Source organism: Sinohyriopsis cumingii, chromosome 1 (assembly GCF_028554795.1).
Source record: "Sinohyriopsis cumingii isolate HCF-2022 chromosome 1, ASM2855479v2, whole genome shotgun sequence".
Taxonomy (NCBI): Eukaryota; Metazoa; Mollusca; class Bivalvia; order Unionida; family Unionidae; genus Sinohyriopsis; species Sinohyriopsis cumingii.
Genome location: NC_142961.1, coordinates 7,529,083 through 7,541,530, shown reverse-complemented (window position 1 = coordinate 7,541,530; position 12,448 = coordinate 7,529,083). Strand labels below are relative to the sequence as shown.

The following is a 12,448-nucleotide window of genomic DNA, read 5'->3' as shown; positions in this document are numbered from 1 at the left end:
ATTTTGCTCCTAGTAAACGTTTGATGATGGAAAATAGTGATGCAAGTTACAGTGTGACCCCACTATAACATGATGGTTGGGGTCCATAGAACCTAACCATTCATGTACCAAATCATGTTATGATAAACCAAGTTAGCTACCAGAGGATGAGTCTACATAAGAAAATGGAAACATGAACAAATTAAAAATTTTAACAAGCATCTTTGTAAGCTGCCCCACTTTTAATTAAGTTGACAGCCAGATATCTATGGTTCCAAAAGATTGGAAATTTAAGTTTTGTTTTATGCCAATGTTGGTAGCGATCATGAGTATACATTTTTTTCCTGAAAAAAGGAAACTTTCACAGAACAATAAATGTGTTCCAGTTACTTTTGAAAATGTAACAATCCATCAGATTCCATTACTTTTATTTACAGTTCATGCTGAGTTCCTTTGATGAAATGTACTTGTTTTTATTGAATATTGTAGTCAGCATGCTTTAATGTAAGGTGCATGTGTTCTTGAAGTCACTGCTAATGGAAAGCTCTGTTTGTTAATGCAGTGGCAACATCAAATAGATATACAGCAATGAATGAGACTGAAAATTTTTAAATATTTTCTAAGTATTTATACAGAATGATTGTTGCTTCAAAGGTAATCAATTTTCTTTGAAGTTTCACCATAACTATCTTTTCTAGGTACATAACTATCTTTTCTGGGTACATTTCAAAAAGAAAAAAGCATTAGCTTTTGTTAGGTCGACTGCAGCAATTCCTGTTCCTGATTTCAAAGGTTGATCATTGTAGCTAGTCTGCCAGCATGACTATTTGAGTTTATCAAAGCATAAAGTACTCATGCCAGAAATCTCCATAAGCAGATTATTATACAACAATGCACTGTTACAATGGTTTGTCCATATGAACAAAGGATTTGTTTCTGTAAATATGGATAAATTCCAGTGCATTTATATACAAGTTTGTGGTTCCTTTCGTGTTGCCACTGAATTTCTAAACTCCAAACCCAAGATTGTATATACAAGTTTGTGGTTCCTTTCTTGTTGCCACTGAATTTCTAAACTCCAAACCCAAGACTGTATATACAAGTTTGTGGTTCCTTTCTTGGTGCCACTGAATTTCTAAACTCTAAACCCAAGACTGTATATACAAATCTGTGGTTCCTTTCTTGGTGCCACTGAATTTCTAAACTCTAAACCCAAGATTGTGTACACAAGCTTAAGCAGCCAACAATATTGCCACAAAAATAAATACCAAATGGTATATTTTTGCCTATAAGGAAAGAAAATCGAAATTTGTGACATTGGCAAAGCCCAGTATGATCTCAGAATAAAGTTTCAACATGTTAATTTTTCATACTTTTAAGAAGAATTTTTTTATTATGTACAAGAAAAATATATGTATATTAAATTTCAGAAACCACACCATGATGATCTTATATTAGATTTTATATGCAATCTCTTCCCCGAGATGATAATAAACTTTTTACACATTATTTTGTGTGTGTGTGTGTGTGTGTGTGAGATTTGGATTTTTAATGTAGCTTTAACAATTTTTCAGTCACATCACTATGATGTCTGCAATGTGACAGTTTATAGTGATGTCAAGCACTTGGTCATCATGCCGCAGACATGTAGCATGATGTCCAACCCAGTCACATTATCCTGACACCAGGCCAACCAGTCCTAACACTAACCTCTTAATGCTGAGTGCCAAGTGAGGCAGCTGTTAGTACCATTTTTTGTAAGTTTTTGGTATGACTTGGCCAGGGATCGAACCCACGACCTCCAGCATCCGAGGCGGATGCTCTAACCACTAGGCCACTGAAGCGGTTTATTTTTTTTTAAAGTATTTTTTTTGTATAAGAAAAATATATGTATATGACATTTCTGGAGCCAAACCATGATCATGTTGTACCTGAATCTGTGTTATAATGGAGCGTGCTAGCAGGTGTTATGCTGTATATGTGAGATATAATTCAAATGAAAATAGGATGATTTGTCTTAAAGCCATGTTAAATATAACAAAGGAGCAGATTACTATGGTTTAAAAAAATGTGCAACATTAATAAAAAGTTGTCTGAAAACATTTTTGCAGGTAACAAATAAATTAAGTGTAAAGTTAATGATTCCAACCCAAAAGATTTATTTCTATGATAATTTAAGAATAATTTTGATTTCTGTGTCTCCAGTATTGGCAGTCCCATTAAAGAATTGGATCTTGACTCCAATATTGCATTAAATGAAGTTAAAAGAGTTGGTGATTCGTTTTCCACAAACAACTGCTGGGACCTGATTTTAATATATCTATATATATCTTAATGCTTGATATAACTGCACCATTTGTTGCAAAATTGTTGAATGTTATTTTCACAAATGGAATTTATCAAAATGGTGCAATGGTCATATGATTCCAATACAAAAAAGGGTAATGCAAATAATGAATAGATCTACAGTGGAATAACACAGCTGACAAAGCATACTGACAATTACTGAATGAAAGACAACTGAAATGGACAAAAAAGTGTAATAAAATTACTGATGACCTCTTTCTTATTCAAGTTCGCTTTTCAATGTCTACACATTTTTACTTCATTCCATAATATAAAGGATTCTGAGTACTGACAATGAACTTTACCATGCCTTTATTGACATTGTAATGTCTTTTGACCAAATTTATTGACTTTGTAATGACTTTTGACAGCCTTTATTGACGTTTTTTGGCAATGACTTTTAACAAAATTAAAAGATCTTCCTGTGGTTCAAATTGATATTGGAAGGCATTATACTAAAATGGTCAAGATTTTGAGACCTGCGTTATTCATCAATATGGTAAGGCAGAGGTGGGCAAACTACGGCCCGCGGGCTGCATGCAGCCCGCCAAGGGTTTTCCAGCGGCCTAGGAACAAGTCATCATTCGCACTGACTCTGTTTATGTTACTCTGTTTGTCAAATAAATGTGCTTCTTTTGAAGTTTAAGTTTAAGTTTTCAAATATTAACAACATATTAACAACTGAAAATTAATTAGATGTTATTTAGAAAAACCTTTTGATTTTGCTATTTCAAATATTAATTATTTTACTTAATGAACTATGCAGCTCGCGACAAGGTGTACATTTGTGTATGTGGCACTTGCACTGGAAAGTTTGCCTACCTCTGTGGTAAGGTATTAAAACTATAATGACAAAATTTCAAAATGTTTTGAATTAAATATTGGTGTCATGCAATGTGATCCTTTATCTCCATTGTTAATTATGCTTTTTATTAATGACAGTCAAAATATCTTTGCTGACATAAAGGGTGTGCATACCATGAATGAAATTTTTTAAATTAATTTATTATGTGGAGATGATTCTGTACTATTTACAAAAAGTTTATGATTTGAAAGCTGTGACAGTCTTTTTAAAAGTAATAATGATTAAAAAAAGAACTTGAGATCACAGAGTCTTTAGGATGGTTCTGAACACAAAAATGTTCAGTGAATAAGGTTAATTTTCTTTGCAAAAGTTGTACATGTATACTTTTCATATTTCTCTAACAATCACAGAAAAATTTAACTTATTTGATTCATAAGTAGCTGTTACAATTCATTATGGTCCTGAATTATGGGGATTTCATCATGCTAAATACGTGTAAAATGTGCATGTCAAATTCTGCAGAAATGTGGTGAAAGCTATGTACCACTTTATATAATACAAAACATATGAAGGGTAAATGTTTGGTAAGGGATCCTATACATTATAACAATTTTGAGTAGAAGCATACCTATATACAACAACAACTGATAAATTTAGAATAGCTATCACTCACTTAAGGACAAACAAAAATATTTCCAGAAAAGAGAGGTTTTCTTATATATTCAAAATATTTGAGTATCACTTCCTCCTTGCGTGTACCTGCCACCATGACCTTAGAAACAAATATTTACAGAGGTACTTTACATTTCTCCAATATTATGCAATGGCTGTGGAGAGGCTAACCATTCTCAGCACCGATGTCAACAGAAGTTGAGACTAGAATGTCATGGTCATAAAATAAAGAACTTAATGTCTCAATGTGATTTCAATAACTTCCACAGTAACTCTGAATACAAATAGAATTATCAGGACTATTACTGTTAATTTGGTCAGGTGACGAAGTGTCACCCTATTTTCTAACAATTATTATGAACTGCTGAACTTTCTTCCATGCACATCTTGTGAAAATCACAAGTTTATATGCTCATGTAACTGTGTACAGTTTATCAAATGATAATGTTGATAGTACAAGAAGTGTAATCAGGATATCTCCCATGAAAGCCTATTATTTGATCCAAGGTCTCAAAGCTGCTCACATGTAACAGATATGTATTTTTTTTACCAATATCTTGCTGTTAGTACACCAAACTCACATGCCAACATAGATTTTAATCCGAGGATTATGTTTTATAATAACTCCCATGAAAACATAAATGTGTATGGCTAATAGGATAACCTGGTATAAAAATAAGTTCTCATTATATCCAACATTTACTTCCAAAATTTGCCAAAATATGATTTAGTTTATGTCAAAAAGACAGACCTGATATAATTGGTTTCTGTGAAACCTTTCTCAAGCCATATAACTGTGATTACACTTGTAGTCTTATTTCTGTGCCAGATTTCCAAAACACCTGTAAGGAAAGACAGGCCTGATAAATGTGGTGTGCAGGATGACTTATCTATGTATCACAAAAAGTTCATTTCGTCGGAAAACATGAACTTGAGACTAATAATGTTGAATCTGTCTGCCTTTAGATTGATCCTTAACACCAAAACCCTACCTAACATCCTTTATGTATAGACTTCCTACTGCTAAAGTTTCTCTTACCAAATGGAACGATAGGTAATATATAATGCCATGATATACATCAATGACATTAATCTTATTGGGTAATTTTAAGTCTGATGCCAAACACCATTTACCAAGTGAGTGGTTTTATATAATTACTGCAAACAGTCTTATTCAATTGACTCAGCAGGCAACCATGTAACAGCTTCCAGTACCTCAGTCACTGTATATGCCACTTATCATGAATTAATCACATAAGTTGATGTAGGCAATTAGTGATCACTATTCAATTAGTATCACATGGTCAAAATCACAAGGTCACTCCAAAATTAATGACCCTCACATTTAAATATAATACTGTAAGTTTAAATTTGTCAGTGAAAAGACTTTGTGAATAATTCACAGATGAAAACCTGTTCAACCGATTATCAGCATAAATTATCCCATCAAAGTTTTAGATATGTGGTAAATGCCATTTTTAAAGGTGTTCAATAAGCATGACCCTATTGTAAATAAATGTGTTTTAAAAAACATGAGCATCAACCAGCTTGGATTTGTATGGGAATACACAAGGCAATTAAACACCGGAACTACTTTCATCAATAATGAGATTCACTGAACTATAGCAAATGGAGAAATCAGGTAACTGTCCTAGTGATAAAATACAAACAGGTCTACTTTACAAATGCCATTGAACACAATTTAATAAAGAAATGTGGATTCATCTTTGAAGCTTCAATCCATCCCAGAATCTAACATTGCAAGACTTCTTGTCAATGACAAAGAGCTTACTGACTTACATGGCATTGCAGATACTGTTATTTATCGTTTTTTGTCTTTTGATACAAAGTTTCTTGATAACTCTCCTAAATTGGGCTTTTTTTGATAAAATTATATCTGATTTTGTTGGGCACAAATTGCATGGTTAATTTGTTTCCATTAAATAAATGTCAATGAAATCCTCAATGACCTGATATGACTGACTGAAAACAATTGGTCTTGAAATTGATGGTACAAGTCCTCATATACTAATAACTGCTGCACCATCAACCCTGACAAGTCCGTCTCAGTGAGGCAGTTGATTTTTTTCCATAAGTTTGACCAGTTTTCGGTAAGGTGTAACAAATTATCATAAACTGCTATTGAAAAGCTGGAAAATGTAATCAAAAGTTTGGTATTTGGAACATGCAGTGACAATAAACATTATGTTCAACTGATAAGTTTGTAAAGTATGCGTATACTTTATTTACCACTAGAACAGTTTCACAAATATTGTGATGTCCAATAAACATAACTGCGTCCCATCCAGCTTTTATTCACAAGAATCTGAATATGACTTTTTATTTTATTTTTCTGTGCTGATTATTAACCCTATTTTTTCCCTTTTGTCTTAAACATGCATCGCCTGCTTGACGCCATTTAAAAAAAATAATCTATATCAACAGTTTGATTATGCAGACGCTTCACATGAACAAATATGTGCAGTTTAAAGCATCTGATGTGTTGCTGTAAAGTTAGTCTGGTTCCCTTAACAATTTCACTGCTTCTACTATGAAACCTAGATCCAAATCAAACACGGATGAATAAATGTTCCAGATTTTTCGGCATTAATCATTTACCCGTAGTTTTTGCTTTTATGCCATAAGTCCATACATGTATTTTAAGAATAATTTTCTTAAGACTTACAGCAAAATTGTAAGAGTTGGTAGGTCTGCATCAATACACATCCCATACACATATAATAAACTGTAACCCAAACACTAGCATTTTTCCAAATGTTCTTGAAGCAGCCAGGGTTACCCCATTTATATAGCAGGCATGTCTTCTGACCCTGACAACTACAATTATCTGTACTCTCCTCAATCCCAAAAACCTTTGAAAAACAAGTTTACAGGCAGTTTTTTAAGACCATTTAACCTTATAGTTAGATTTCAACTCAACTTCAGACCTCACCACTCCAGTATCACTACCCTGAATAAATCCAATGATAAATGGATGAAGGATTTGGATGAAGGTAAACTCAGATGTGTTTTATTTGTTGAGCTCTAAAAAGCTTTTGATGTTATTAATCATAAACTATTCCTATGTCAACTGAGACTATACAAACATGATCATGTTACTCTTCACTGTTTCACTTCATGCAGGACTGTTTCCAATTTACTAACATTAAAGACCATCTCTCATGCTGTACCACAGGGATCTGTACTTGGTCCTCTTGTTTTTGCTGAACATGAATGATATACCTCTGATGACTGAGCACAGTAACTCTGATATGTATTCAGATTGCACATCATTGCAAGCAACCTTCATGATACTGGAACTGATCTGAATGCTGAATTGAAGAATGTCAATGACTGGTGTCTGATTAATTATTTTGAGAATCAACCTGAATAAATAAAAATGTTAACTGGTTGAAAATAATATTTTAAAAAGCAAAGCTGCCAAACATATCAGGGTATGGAGTTTATTTAGATAACGCAAGTAATGAAAACCTTTCAGGACTTATTGTTGATGAATCTTTATCTTGATCCATTAATATAAAAATTGTATGCATTTGTATTTCATCCAGACATGTCCTGCTAGATAAAATGCCTCTAAAAACACAAAAATTCTTCTATAATGGTTGTATCTTACCTCTGATTGACTATGCTTGTACTATTTGGAGCAACATAAACATTTATAAAGTTTCCAAACTACAAAACGGAGCAGATTGTTTGATTCTGGATGCCAATGTTTGCACACCATCCCTGTAGTTGTTGAAATGACCTATTACAAACTTATCTGTGTGTTCAAATCTATTAATAACTTGTCTGACAAGATACCTGAATGAAAATTCTGCATGTACTACAGATTCCACTTCATATAATTTAAAATCACTGGAAACCAACAATCTTCTTCTCCCAACAGCAAAATCTGACTTTTTCAAGAAAAGTGACTGGTATTCAGTAGAGTTATTAAGGAATTCACTACTTGGAAGCCATAATAAAGTGTTTAAGTTTGAGTCTTGGGTTCGGCCAATGTGGGTATGTGAGAAAGCTTGCCAGTAGCTTCTTGTGGGTCGGTGGTTCTTTCTGGGGGTTTTCCCAGGTTCTTCCTTTACCATTTATACTTGCCACCATGTACAGCCTATCTTATGCTGATAAATGGTGTTAAATCCTACAACAACAACAACAACAACAACCTCTTCAATACAACTGATCTTTATAGTACCTTGTCTGGGTGAACCAGCACAGCTTGTCTTCTATAGTACTTCTTTATGTCTTCATCAGTGGCACTGGCCTTTAAACCTAAAATGCTGAAATACACAAGTCTAATATGCATAATGTCAAAAATCAAGTACAATAAAGACATGCACACACACATGCATGCACACACACTTATGTGATCCACTCATTTCAATACAAGAAATTTCATATGGTATAAATGTTAATTGGTGTGGTTTCTATTCACTGTACATATTACACACCACCAAAACAATGATTAAGTGATACTGCTCTTCAAATGTGCTGCCATATTAGTTTTTCAGCCTGCCCAGACTGTATCAGCATAGACAATTTAAAGATACCAGTCTGGGGAAAAGATAGCAAAAACTAAAACCCTTCACAAAATGTGATGACATCATTAAGATGCCACCATGGTAAATGTCTATGCAGCCACCAGAGGTCCGACAAGGCTCAACTCTCGCCTTTGCGAAGCCATATCCCACAGGTAGAAGCTGGTAGAAGTAGACTAAGCCTGCAAGCCCAATGATTCCACCATGTCTCAAAAAAAAACACTGTCACAATTTCTTAAAATGCATGTGCAGATCTCCCCGAGGCATACATAATCTTGAGAAAGTTCAGAGTTTGCCAATCCTGTAATCCACTGGATCCACAAGGTTTGGGGGTATGTAATGCTTCCATGCTTTTAGACAGGCACCATGCTCACTACAGACAGAATCTTAGAATGCAAACTAGATCATGAAGCTTCATATCTCTGATAAGATTCATAGAAGAAAAGGATCAAATGAAAACTTCTATGGAATGTGGATGGCAAACTGTTCTTGGATACAAAACCAGGTTGTGTCAGCAGTATGGCTGATCAGTTAAAACAAAATTGTATGTAGTTTTAATCCAATCACAGGGCATGCTGAGGCTACATCTATCAGGAAGTAAATCTTACATATTAACAGCTCAAAATAGGCAGAGGACTGGGGCTCAAACTGAGACGACTTCTGCCATGTCAAGACCCAAGACAGGTTCCATTTCAGAAACAAGGTGAGGAATCTCAGTATGGTTAGAAAGATTATTGTTGTGCTTAGCATCTTATCTCCCTTGATCTACTGAGAAACTGAAGTGGGTGGGGGTAACAATATTGTCCTTGCACCAATCGCTTACAACACACTATTTTCCTTTCTATGCCTTTGAAGTAAAGTATCTTCTAGCTGCCAAAATCCTCTCCACAACAGAAGTGCTAAACTTATTTTTTTTACACACGGCTACCCTGCCCAAGGCCATGGGCTAAGACTCAGATCGATCTTAAGAGTATGAAATTGATAAACCAACCCATGGTAACTGGGTAAACAGGGATATGGAACAAGTCTAATAATTCAAGACTGATGGCTTACTCATGCTGAACCAAGAAAAAAGTATGGACCTTGCAGTTTCCATCTCGAATATGAGAGTGGCAATAAACCAACTGAACCGGAAGTCTGGAGTAAAAGTCTGTGGAGTATGGCTTCCAAACCAACTCCAAAACCTTTCTCATGACTTAGTATATCCAAATGGTACATGTCAGTCTGTGACTGGAACCAGTGTGTGAGAAAGTCACTGACAGACAACTCACTGAAAAGAAAGTTTCACATTACTAGGTTCTCCTCTTGCTCACCTTCTGTGTATGGATATAGCATGCCACATGGCAGGGACGACACAATGTCAATTCCATCCATGGTGTGGTACCTGCCAATTGGAGAAGCAAACAAAGCCAGCCCCAATATATCCGTAATAGAGTGGGGCATGGGATGCAAGAGCTGGGCTGACGGGGCAGTATGGAAATAGCAGCCAGTCTGCTATTATGTGTTGGTGAGATGGTTGGAAAATGGTAAGATACCATCACTAATGAAGCTGTACAAATGTGCAAGCTGACAGTCCAGTATAAAGAACCTAGCTCAATATACCCATATGTACAAGGCTGGTTGGTTGACTGTACTGAAGCAGCAAACTGCATCTGAATTAAGTGTCATAGATACAAATGTACCTGCTGCCAGTGGCAGTGTGTGGGTGATCAAATAAACTGATGGATTTTACTGATTTTACTCTATTGGCTACAAATGTGATTAGTGCAGATGCAGATGGCGCATTTTAAGGAATTTATTACAATTTCTCTAAAAAAGGAGTTTTCAGAATTAAGCTTGTTTTATTATTGATCCAACACTATGCATTATTAGCTCTGGACATTCAAAGATAAGCAGGAAACATTTAGATCTTTCATTGCTTCATTGTCCGAGTCTGCATGTACATCTAGTTATTTTAGTCATTAATCACTTTCCAACATCCCAACCCTAATTACAGTCCACATATGGTACGCAGCCTTCATCACAGCAAAACTGTTTTGGGTCTATTTATAAAAATGGTTGGAGGAGGTGTGCACATTACATACACATACCTTTATATAGCAAAATTCCCCCAATTTTTTTTTTTATAAATGGTAAATATCTTGCAGAAATATTCATATTCATTGCATTTTGTAAGAGTGGGATAAAAATTAAGAAATCCTACCTATATGGGTCCTTCCCTTTACAAGCCAACAGTCTCTGCATTGCTTCCTCACCTGTAAAAGATAACAGCTCAACATCATGCCCATCATGTTAGTGTAAGATACAGTCAAAGAATGCCTAGCAACACTAAATGATATAATCCACTCTATCAAAAGGTGTCTTCCTAGCAACAAATGGATGCCAACCATAAAACCACAAAATTTGGTCAAGATAAAGGACAGAACTTGTGAAAACTCTTCTTTTGCTCTTGTTGACCTTGACCTTTGACATACCACAAAATAATTAAGTCAGATACGAATTACATCACTGGACATTAATCCTTCTTTGCAGTCAGCTGTGAGTTCTTTGCTACTATCAAAGAATAACATGCATGTAAACCTCCCACATGGGAACTTTTTCTCCAGAGTTTATTACTGCCTATCACTCACTGAAATCTCTTGTGTGTGCAACAAATAAGTGAAAGATTGACCTTTTTCCTTTTTTCACATTTTGGTTCCAGTGTAGTATACTTATTGCAATTCTGCCTGTGATCATGTGACTGAATTGGCTTAAGCAGGGCAAGACAAGTAGTTGCTGATTTCCCCCATTATGACTCCATATGGTCTAAAGCTAAGTAACAGAAAAGAGTGAAATCCAACAAGTTTTGCAAAATTCAACAAACAGTTTATTTCCCAAGAATACAAACTGAAAAATTAAAAACAACTTACAGTAAAGTGAATGAATTCCTAAATGGTCTTAAAAGTTCTATCACAATTCCAAAAGTATTGAGTATTCTAAATGAATTCCAGTGGTGTCCCAGTCCAATCTATTGTGCTGATCTGCCAATAGTCTGGAATAGTTTGATGTGCTAATAGTCTTGATGTATAACAATATAATCCAAAATGTCTTTAATAGTAATTCCAAAATAGTTACTTAATCCTGAAGTTTATGAGCAACTTGCAATTCCAATGAATAATTAAAATAAATTAAATCTTCTCAAATGAACACAACTAAATGACTCCACTAAGACTGATGTTTAAGACAGGAATAACTAACTCTCCAGTAAACATCCCTAATATGAAAAACTAAGATGCAATTTCAGAACCAGAATGGCAGTTGAATAATCATTTCCAGATCATTCTAATATGTTAACAAAGGTCAGGTCCTTTAGCAGCCAACCAATCAGGAATATGACAAACGGTTTTCCAAGTGAGAAACATATTGACCTGAACTTAAAGCCCATCAAATTCCTCAACAAGATTTCTTCTACATTTTAAAAAGAAATCACCCTTAAACCTATCATCATAAAAATTAACAAACACAATACAGATATACATAACACACATTCTGATGGTCAGCTGGCTTCTTTGTTTGAAGTTTGTTGAGGTGGTTCATACTCTCTACAAACGCAAAAGTAATTACACAAGTAATTACAAAAGTAATTACAAAAAGTAATTACAAAAGGATTAAAAACATTAACTGATTATGGCTGAGTTTATTAAAGAGCCCAATCAGCATAGAACAATAAACCTTACTTTGACTCTCTCCACAAGGTATGTTCTGCTTTTGGTGTTTACAGCTGTCATGATGGATTAAAGTCAATACTATGTATGATCAAAAGCATTTTGAACAGGATTAAATATATTAACTGATTATGTTTGGATTACTTATGAGCTCAAGTGGCATAAAACTGGCATTTTTTACTTTGGTATTTAAAGTTTGTCATGATGAATACAGTGCCAATGCCACAATGCCAAAATCCAAGGAACTGAAAAATTGTACACAATTTAAAGAAAGTTTGGAATGGAATTTTTTGTAGTTGCAATAAAGTTCAAAGCAAGATGAATATGCATTCTTCTCTTCCAGTAAAGCTGATTTTAAAATCTGTTCTGGTGGCAAGAATGACATAATG

The 12,448-nt window shown here is 34.6% G+C and overlaps 1 protein-coding gene across 2 annotated transcripts in view; it reads right to left on the bottom strand.

Annotated features, from left to right (window-relative positions):
• LOC149806376 (uncharacterized) overlaps positions 1–12,448 on the bottom strand; it is a 90,177-nt gene that overhangs the window by 39,231 nt on the left and 38,498 nt on the right. For both annotated transcript variants that reach the window (XM_089952327.1, XM_089952335.1), the window contains exons 5-6: positions 10,559–10,610; positions 8,013–8,097 (exon numbers count right to left, since the gene is read on the bottom strand). In XM_089952327.1, coding sequence (XP_089808453.1) covers positions 8,013–8,097; positions 10,559–10,610 — 137 coding nt within the window. The remainder of the gene's footprint in view (positions 1–8,012; positions 8,098–10,558; positions 10,611–12,448) is intronic.